The sequence below is a fragment of the Schistocerca serialis genome, chromosome 1, assembly GCF_023864345.2.
Source record: "Schistocerca serialis cubense isolate TAMUIC-IGC-003099 chromosome 1, iqSchSeri2.2, whole genome shotgun sequence".
Lineage (NCBI taxonomy): Eukaryota > Metazoa > Arthropoda > Insecta > Orthoptera > Acrididae > Schistocerca > Schistocerca serialis.
This window is the reverse complement of record NC_064638.1, coordinates 1,105,402,200-1,105,412,412: the sequence shown is the minus strand read 5'-3', so window position 1 is coordinate 1,105,412,412 and position 10,213 is coordinate 1,105,402,200. Positions and strand designations below refer to the sequence as shown.

At 46.1% G+C, this 10,213-nt stretch overlaps 1 protein-coding gene across 1 annotated transcript; it reads left to right on the top strand.

Moving 5' to 3' along the window:
* The first annotated feature begins 685 nt into the window (after positions 1-685).
* LOC126455716 (fibroin heavy chain-like) lies at positions 686-9,902 on the top strand. The gene is made up of 2 exons (XM_050091488.1): positions 686-731; positions 7,900-9,902. Exons 1-2 carry the CDS (start codon positions 686-688, stop codon positions 9,900-9,902), a joined length of 2,049 nt encoding a protein of 682 aa, XP_049947445.1.
* The last annotated feature ends 311 nt before the right edge of the window (positions 9,903-10,213 follow it).

Genomic DNA, 10,213 nt, shown 5'->3' with positions numbered 1-10,213 from the left:
CCGTAGCTAAACGTGGAATTCGAACGAGATGCTAAACGGATTTTTCTCTTGCCCAAAGCATTCCAAGTAGCGAAAGACATAGTGAATGGTTTAAGAAGTCCTATGGTCAACCGGTGATTGAAGCCAGATCCTTCGGATTTGGAGTCTGGAGTGTATGGTATAACCAAATAGCACTAACCCAAACGTAACTGTCTTGTAACAATTCTGCATTGTCTTTTATACAGAGATTCTGCTTCTGTGTTGCAGTCCTGATACCTTTATCAGGTCGTAAGTTAATGTTTCGTGTTAATGCGAAATCATTACAGAAGCACACCCCTGGAGACCTTTGAAAATGCCATGTAGAGAAAAAACACTAACTGAGTTAGTAAATAGCCTCAGAATTGCATCATATTATGACTGAAGCCACTTTTGCTGTAATATTGAGAGCGCTGCAACGTACTCGCAAAAAATCGGACAATTTGTAAAAACAGAAACAGTAATGTTGATAAGACAAACACGGTATCGAGGACGAGACGAGCTGTCACGTAATATTCGTCAGCTTATCTCTGTCTTAAGTCATCTTTAACGACAGCATCTTCTCAAAATGTCACCGTGGTGTTTGTGTCCGTACAAGGGCAACAGCTGCTCCGACAGTTTCGAGGTATAAAAGCCACACTGCTGTCTTGGCAACCCGCAGCCAAGAGCCATGCAGTCCGTCCTGCTCCTTCTGGCGGTAGCTGCCAGCGCACAAGGTAAGGCACACGATGCAAGCGTTTGCTTACGTCAACAAACACTGAGGTAGTTGACATTCCCTTCTTTTTCTTCTTCTTCAGTGCATGTATTAGGCAAATTGCCTCTTATGGTACTGCATCTCTTGTATGGTGTCCCTACATTTCTTGTTCCATTACATTTGTAACTGACAGCCTTTACCGAGACTCTTTCTACGCCCTTACGGTAGGTAACCGGCAGCCAGCGACCGAATCCGGAACGCGAATTGTTTCAACCTGGCCCGTGGAAAAAACGCGTGAGAGAAAGAGCGAGGCTCTGCAGAATTTTGCAACGGAAGTTTTTAAGGCAGCTATTGTACAACGTCTTAACATTTCCTCTACAACTTACGGGTCAAAATGACCCGAGACGACAAGTACCCACATGCGTTAGTGCCAGATAGAGGGGAACAAGCACATATTTTTTTTAAAAAAATTGTACCTCATTGTTTCCTAAAATTTTGAAAATCACACATTGCATGTAAAAAATGAGTTCGACCAAAAGACCCGAGGTCTCCGGATACTTCTGATCACATTGTGTAAGTGTTGCCATCTGTTGGTGGGTTCGGGAACTATCAAAATTGACATTGGTCTCACCCCTAAATGTCACTTAGGTAGTTCCCGTACCAAACAACAGATGACAACACCTACCTCTAAGCTTTTACATTTTAGGGTTAGCCCATTTATCTGCGCGTGTCTTCAATTGTGAAATGGTTCCTCTAATACGGTTCCAGGCTCTCGTGGATGCAGACAGTCCTCACACTGAGCAACTTTTGTAACCTTAATGTAAACATGGTACGCAGTTAACTCATGTGGATGGTTGATTCGTTATTTCTCTTACGCGTGTCCTAAAAAAAAAAAGTTTGCTCTAGATTCCCTAGTCTCACGACCACTCGTTTTTCATGGGGGTTCTCTTAAGTAGCGGAAGTTTAATTATAATCACCCCGCTGATCCTCGTGTTGTGTTAAGCGATTTATGGAAACTATAACATTAACTTTTCCGGTTCTTATTTGTAAATTTAAAGCGCGCAGTATGAATTACAGTGGATATTAGGTCTTTTGCTAAGAAAAAGCACGTATGATGCAGTTTTTTGGTGCCTTTTAGAAACAAAGTGGTGATCGCTGTTACTGTGTTTCCTATCGAATCCCTTTTAGTCACTCGAATAACAGATTTGATCTCGTGGTATTTTTTCTCTTGCAGGACCAGAAAGATAAGGACTACGAACGTCAACATGGAACTGTTGAATGAGCGATAAAAGCACTGCGACAGGAAGTCACCACAATTCTGCCCGTTATGATCCGAATATCTGCAAACAACTCCGACACACGGTTCAGTAACGCGCCGTTAACAAACGCCACAGCCTGGTAGATCTTAATCTTCAAAGTGAATTAAAGAAATTACATCATAGGTTTTCTTCGACGAATAAAATGTTTTTGTATTATATGATTTGTCTAAGTTTAATTTTTTTTTTCTAATCTAGGACTGCCTCGTCCAAATGCGACGATATATTTCTCCGGCGCACCTATGTTGTTTTCCACTGGTGTGATATTAAAGTTATTACGAATAGCTCTGGGACAATTACGTAGAACACAAAAAAATTTACGAGGAAATTTAGTAAGAGTTTTTGTTTTACAGGCATTAGGTGGTGATGCAAGGCACAATTCTTGCCCTTCCTGGTTCTAATATGACTCCAATTTTATTGTGATAGTCTTCTTTCATCATTACCACAGTAGCATAGCCCTCATCTCCTGGAAAATTAGAATTTCTTTGTTACAATTTAAATCTCGGCGAGTTTTTATATCACATTTCGTTAAGTTACTGTTAGGTGGTTTGCTCTTAAACAATATCCTTACTTATTTCAAAACGGATATTAGCAACAATGTGTTCCATTGATATTCTAGAAACTGTAACGGCATGGTATTCTCCTTTGGTCATCACGTCTATATGATTCTTAGACAGAACCTTTTCAACAAGTATGACCTAGATCTGAAGGTAGAAAAATTACTCTCTTCTTCTGCAAACTGCTCAATTTCTCTTTCTGTTTATTAACTGACGCCGGCCAGTGTGGCAGAGCGGTTCTACGCGCTTCAGTCTAGAACCTACGGTCGCAGGTTCGAATCCTGCCTCGGGCATGGATGTGTGTGATGTCCTTACGTTAGTTAGGTTTAAGTAGTTCTAAGTTCTAGGGTACTGATGACCTCAGATGTTTTAAGTCCCCTAGTGCTCAGAGCCATTTGAAAAAATGGTTCAAATGGCTCTGAGCACTATGGGACTCAACTGCTGAGGTCATTAGTCCCCTAGAACTTAGAACTAGTTAAACCTAACTAACCTAAGGACATCACACACATCCATGCCCGAGCAGGATTCGAACCTGCGACCGTAGCGGTCTTGCGGTTCCAGACTGCAGCGCCTTTAACCGCACGGCCACTTCGGCCGGCCGGAGCCATTAGAACCATTCTTTATTAACTGACATCGTAGAATGTAAATGATGGCTCGGTAGTTAAACTATCGATCTTGTCACATACATCACAACACGACCCATTACTGAGGAAAATGTGTATCTCCATTAACTTACAGTTCACCGCGCCAGGTCGCGTCGCGTGTGATGGTTGCGCTCTCGGAGCATCACTGACTGCGCGATCTTAGATTTGACGCACAGCTGCGGAAATGAAATTTTTCTTTACCCCCAAAATATTCGGTGTTGTCGACTGAAGGTGTCTCTGCATCCGTGTGCCTTCGCAAATTTTAACTTTACCTGAGGCGTCCTCCCTGTGAAGCCGTTATACAATGCTGGCCCTTACGGGCGGTAGTTCCGTCCTTGCTGATTTTTGTTTTATGGGCATTAGGCCGTGTTTCATGGCATATCATCAGGCTCTGCTTTTGTACCGTCAGTACTTTTTCAATGTTCTTTAGAGTCTACTATGATATAGGTGTCGTTTAAGATGGACATGTGGGAACGGATAATGGAACGTTACGTTTGCCACAAAATTGACATTCTGACGTATCCTGACCTGTTTAGAAAGGAGCGCTGTGGCGTGAGGAAGCAACAGTTAAAAAGAGTATTTACACAACAACATGTTTAGTTTCTAAAGAGAAACGAAATAGGCTGTTTTGTAAATCCCACTTATTTCAAATATGAGTTTATCTTAAGTTTTCTTAGTTCAAAGAACTAAAATATTGTCTGTTATGCGTGCAGTAATTTTGTCTTAGTCCAATGCAAAATTCGTTTAGCAGTTTTTGGAATGATTCGCGAGAAGTATTTAGAGTATACTGTTGATAACAACTTGAAATGCAAATACTTCTTAAAACTTAAGTTTTGGTGGAATGTAGGTGTTAACAAGATTTACAGTTTTTATGTTGATGTAGAGAGTACATGCACCGGAGTATATGAATATGCAGTTTTCGTTGGAACCATGGCGGTTACAGATACTACTTCCCTAATGACAAAGAGGTAGTTTCATTCATTGCAATGACACCTAATAAAATCAAGATAAAAAAATCATGAGCGGTTTTTTTTTTATTTTGTGTGGGAGTACGTGAAATGTATTCACAGTTGTGAATATGACAAAGAAAATTTGTGACGGACCGGTACTCAAATCCGGATTTCGCGCTTATCCCATGCATGTGCGAAGGAACTTTGCTCGTAAATCAGAATAACAGAGGCACTGCAATATCGTATTTATCAGCCCACACCGGGCAAGCGACTTTCAAGTAAAATGCCTGACCTGCACGGGAATATACGTAATGGATGTACGAGTTCAGGCTGTCGACACATGGTTGACGACGCACGGAAGTTTGGGTCTAGCCTGAGTCGTGCACGGATGCCAGATGTAGCGCGACCGCTCTCAATAAGCGGGAAATAGGTGTTCAAATCTCAGTCCGGCACAAATTTTCACTGTCGTCATTCCATTATACAGCTGACGGTCGTCTATGTTCGCAACTACGAATACATTTCACGTACTTCATAACAGCTGGAATCACCGCAGAGCCTGTTCCTTCGGACACGAACGCATGTTGCTGCGTAATTCTGAATAACACAGGCACTGCAATATCGAAGCATGAGGGTATGTTTCTACATCTTTCTTTTCCCTAGCGTTCTTCCTGTTGAGTAAGGGGATTTGGCAGATTTTACTTTTATTATTTAACTCTCTGGCCGGATGCCCTTCCTGACTCCACGGTCATCAAGGTAATCTAAGGGAGAGAAGTCTTTGGCGCAATCTGTTTATGCATCGTGTGTAAACTCTGTTCTGCGAGTTATAGCATATTACACTACTGTCCATTAAAATTGCTACACCAAGAACAAATGCAGATGACAAACGGGTATTCATTGGTCAAATATATTATACTAGAACTGACATGTGATTACATTTTCACGCAATTTGCGTACATATATCCTGAGAAATCAGTACCCAGAACAACCACCTCTGGCCGTAATAACGGCCTTGATACGCCTGGGCATTGAGTCAAACAGAGCTTGGACGGCGTGTACAGGTACAGCTGCCCATGCAGCTTCAACACGATACGACAGTTCATGAAGAGTGGTGACTGGCGTATTGTAACGAGCCAGTTGCTCGACCACCATTGACCAGACGTTTTCAATTGGTGAGAGATCTGGAGAATGTGCTGGTCTTGGCAGCAGTCGAACATTTTCTGTGTCCAGAAAGGCCTGTACAGGACCTGCAACAGGCAGTCGTGCCTTATCCTGCTGAAATGTAGGGTTTCGCAGGGATCGAATGAAGGGTAGAGCCACGGGTCGTAACACATCTGAAATGTAACATCCACTGTTCAAAGCGCCGTCAACGCGAACAAGAGGTGACCGAGACCTGTAACCAATGGCACCCCATACCATCACGCCGGGTGATACGCCAGTATCGCGATGACGAATACACGTTTCCGATGTGCGTTCACCGCGATGTTGCCAAACACGGATGCGACCATCATGATGCTGTAAACAGAACCTGGATTCATCCGAAAAAAGGACGTTTTGCCATTCGTGCACCCAGATTCGTCGTTGAGTACACCATCGCAGGCGCTCCCGTCTGTGACGCAGCGTCAAGGGTAACCGCAGCCAGGGTCTCCGAGCTGATAATCCATGCGGCTGCAAACGTCGTCGAACTGTTCGTGCAGATGGTTGTTGTCTTGCAAACGTCCCCATCTGTTGACTCAGGGATAGAGGTAAGATGACTGTCAGATCGACTGCTAGTGATACGAGGACGTTGGGATCCAGCACGGCGTTCCATATTACCCTCCTGAACCCACCGATTCCATATGCTGCTAACAATCATTGGATCTCGACCAACGCGAGCAGCAATGTCGCGATACGATAAACCTCAATCGCGGTAGGCTATAATCCGACCGTTATCAACGTCGGAATCGTGATGGTACGCATTTCTCCTCCTTACACGAGGCATCACATTAACGTTTCACCAGGCAACGCCGGTCAACTGCTGTTTGTGTACGAGAAATCGGATGGAAACTTTCCTCATGTCAGCACGTTGTAGGTGTCGCCACCGGCGCCAAACTTGTGTGAATGCTCTGAAAAGCTAATCACTTGCATATCACAGCATCTTCTTCCTGTCGGTTAAATTTCGCGTCTTCAGCACGTCATCTTTGTGGTGTAGCAATTTTAATGGCCAGTAGTGTATTTATTTGCGTATCAGGAACCTGGGCGAGCATTTGCCTAAAGGAGCCGGGGACAGCTGAAAACCACACTCAGGCTGGTGCTGTATCAGCCCACGGTTATCCGCCACGTGGTTTCGATCCGGATCTAGCCCACTTCCCTGATTAGCAAACTATCGCGCTACTACTACACGAGAAGGTCACTATGTTTTTGCATAATATTAGCTAAGTCCTGACCATGTCTATAACGTACTCTGCTGACAAAGGAACATATGAACTTAACAAACTCTGCTACAGAAAATGCTTCAGTCATATCTTTTTAGATTTGCTGTGGTAGGAAACCCTTACGGAGCGGTTCTTTGTTAAAGATTCACTATTTGACTGCACTTTCTTGAATGGAACAGTTGGAATAGGAATCACAGTGTGTAAGTGACAATCAAAGAGTTTCCGTCCGAGCGCGCCACTACAGCGTGTATGCAACGTAGCGCGACTCCGATGTGGGTACTCCAGAACCGACATGAAGGCGAGGGATCAGTGTAGCTATCCGTGTCTCTTCCGACGTGCGCGGGTCACATGTGAAAACGCGAACGAAGGCGATATTCTTACCAATTGGGTGCAAACAGGACCAAAGTGCTGTTATTATTTTCTTGTCTGCTGAAGGATAAACATCGATGGACATCCGTTGGAAAATGAAGAATATGTATGGGCAGCATGTCTCTAAAAACCACGATTGTGCAACGGTTCGCCAAGTGGTGCTGCTACTTTATGATATCGCATGTCCCCATATCGCAGATGTCGTAATGCGGAAGTTCCGCCAGCTGAAGTGGGTGCAGCCGTCCATTAGTCCTAATCTCTCCCCATGCAATTATACGCCTTCTTTTCCTTTTACTGTCGGACGAGAAAGTGCAACAGACACTTAACGGACTTCTTCATGCAGCAGGACACGGCGTTTTACTAAGCGGGTGTCCTCAACCTAATGCGTCGGTTGGATGATTGTCTCATTGCATACCGATTCTGGACTGTACGGCCTTCGAACGGAAACTTTACGAACTCCCTTTATTATACAACAAAACAGTGGACTCTAGTGAAGCCTGTGATTCCTGGTCAGAGTAAAGGACAAATGTCCTGGAACTAACGCTCTTACAGAAAATCGTGCTGCAGTGACGTTCGCCTTCTTTCATTTTCTTCGACAACAATCATAAAAGCATTTCATTTTGCAGTACGTAACTTATATTAACAATGCAGCGGCAACACTACGTCACCGCTTGCAGCATGTGCTTTGTTTGACGATGATCACTGGCTGGTCGAAACGGTTACGTAAAATAGTTATGTAACTGTTGTCAAAGAAAATTAAAGAAGAAAATCGCTAAGTCACAATTTCAATTGACAATATGTCTCTCTTTTTTTTACAAAACTGCATTCACAACAAAAAATGAAAAGGAATGGATAAACTTCTGCAGCTACCTAATTCAAAATAAAATTTGCTATAATTCATATGTTTAAGTGACACTCAAGCCCAGTCGGTATTTGTTTCCAGCTTTCGGCCTGAGACACAGAGCTGATGGTGGCGCTATCAGCGCCTCCCAAGCGGAGGCCTCATCAACAGGCGTGGGTGCTGGACTGTTAGGCCTTGGACTTGGTGCTTCCACGAGTCACGCCTCGGCAGAATCCGTTGGAGTGGGCCGCAGTTATGGTGGGTTTAGTGCTTCTAATGCAGAGTCTTCATCAGTAGGACTGGGAGCTGGACTTCTGGGCTTAGGCGTTGGTGGTTCCATGAGCCACTCCTCATCACAAGCTCTCGGAGTGGGCAGAGGTGACGGCAGCTTCAGTGGCTCAAGTGCAGAGGCATCATCTACAGGAATTGGCGCTGGTCTTCTTGGAGGTGGACTGGCTGGTTCCCAGAGTCAAGCTTCAGCAGGATCTGTTGGTGTAGGCCGCGGTGATGGTGGGTTTAGTGCTTCTAATGCAGAGTCTTCATCAGTAGGACTGGGAGCTGGACTTCTGGGCTTAGGCGTTGGTGGTTCCATGAGCCACTCCTCATCACAAGCTCTCGGAGTGGGCAGAGGTGATGGCAGCTTCAGTGGCTCAAGTGCAGAGGCATCATCTACAGGAATTGGCGCTGGTCTTCTTGGAGGTGGACTGGCTGGTTCCCAGAGTCAAGCTTCAGCAGGATCTGTTGGTGTAGGCCGCGGTGATGGTGGGTTTAGTGCTTCTAATGCAGAGTCTTCATCAGTAGGACTGGGAGCAGGACTTCTGGGCTTAGGCGTTGGTGGTTCCATGAGCCACTCCTCATCACAAGCTCTCGGAGTGGGCAGAGGTGACGGCAGCTTCAGTGGCTCAAGTGCAGAGGCATCATCTACAGGAATTGGCGCTGGTCTTCTAGGAGGTGGACTGGCTGGTTCCCAGAGTCAAGCTTCAGCAGGATCTGTTGGTGTAGGCCGCGGTGATGGTGGGTTTAGTGCTTCTAATGCAGAGTCTTCATCAGTAGGACTGGGAGCTGGACTTCTGGGCTTAGGCGTTGGTGGTTCCATGAGCCACTCCTCATCACAAGCTCTCGGAGTGGGCAGAGGTGATGGCAGCTTCAGTGGCTCAAGTGCAGAGGCATCATCTACAGGAATTGGCGCTGGTCTTCTTGGAGGTGGACTGGCTGGTTCCCAGAGTCAAGCTTCAGCAAGATCTGTTGGTGTAGGCCGTGGTGATGGTGGGTTTAGTGCTTCTAATGCAGAGTCTTCATCAGTAGGACTGGGAGCTGGACTTCTGGGCTTAGGCGTTGGTGGTTCCATGAGCCACTCCTCATCACAAGCTCTCGGAGTGGGCAGAGGTGACGGCAGCTTCAGTGGCTCAAGTGCAGAGGCCTCATCTACAGGAATTGGCGCTGGTCTTCTAGGAGGTGGACTCGCTGGTTCCCAGAGTCAAGCTTCAGCAGGATCTGTTGGTGTAGGCCGCGGTGATGGTGGGTTTAGTGCTTCTAATGCAGAGTCTTCATCAGTAGGACTGGGAGCAGGACTTCTGGGCTTAGGCGTTGGTGGTTCCATGAGCCACTCCTCATCACAAGCTCTCGGAGTGGGCAGAGGTGACGGCAGCTTCAGTGGCTCAAGTGCAGAGGCATCATCTACAGGATTTGGCACTGGTCTTCTTGGAGGTGGACTGGCTGGTTCCCAGAGTCAAGCTTCAGCAGGATCTACCGGTATAGGCCACGGAGGTAGTGGGTTTAGCTCATCTAATGCAGAGTCTTCATCATTAGGACTGGGCGCCGGTCTTCTTGGTTTAGGCCTCGGTGTCTCAAAAAGCAGCTCCTCTTCACAGGCTGTTGGAGTGGGTGGAGACGGAGGCAGCTTAAGTGGTACCACAGCAGCAGCGAAATCATCAGGATTCGGAGGTTTTGGAGGTTCTGAGAGCCAAGCTTCAGCAGGGTCTTTGGGAGTTGGCGGAGGTGGCAGTGGATTCAGCGCCTCTGAAGCACAGTCTTCATCAGTTGGTCTGGGTGCCGGTTTAGGTGGCCTTGGCCTGGGGCTTGGCCTCTCTACAAGCCGTTCTTAAGCAGGAGCTGTGGGAACAAGTGGTGGTGGCACTGCACTAAGTTCCGCCCAGTCTAAATCGTCATCGGTGGGACTAGGTGCCGGCCTCCTTGGTCTTGGCGTTGGTGCTTCTCTCTCATCGTCACAAGCTGCTGCTTCAGGTGGGAGCTACGGTGGAGTCAGTGCATCTAATGCAGGAGCTTCGTCGGTTGGATTAGGTACTGGACTGCTTGGAATACTATGAGCTCGTTGGAGACTCTCGTGATCAGTGAAACTGACGGTAAATAAATGTTTTGGCAGAAGGCGATGACTGTGTGCTTTGTGAAATCGATG

Bases quoted from the DNA above. Each gene is read 5' to 3' on its own strand.
- LOC126455716 (XM_050091488.1), top strand. From the start codon at position 686: ATGCAGTCCGTCCTGCTCCTTCTGGCGGTAGCTGCCAGCGCACAAG. The intron at 732-7,899 runs GTAAGGCACACG...ATTTGTTTCCAG, and splicing joins GGTAGCTGCCAGCGCACAAG to CTTTCGGCCTGAGACACAGA.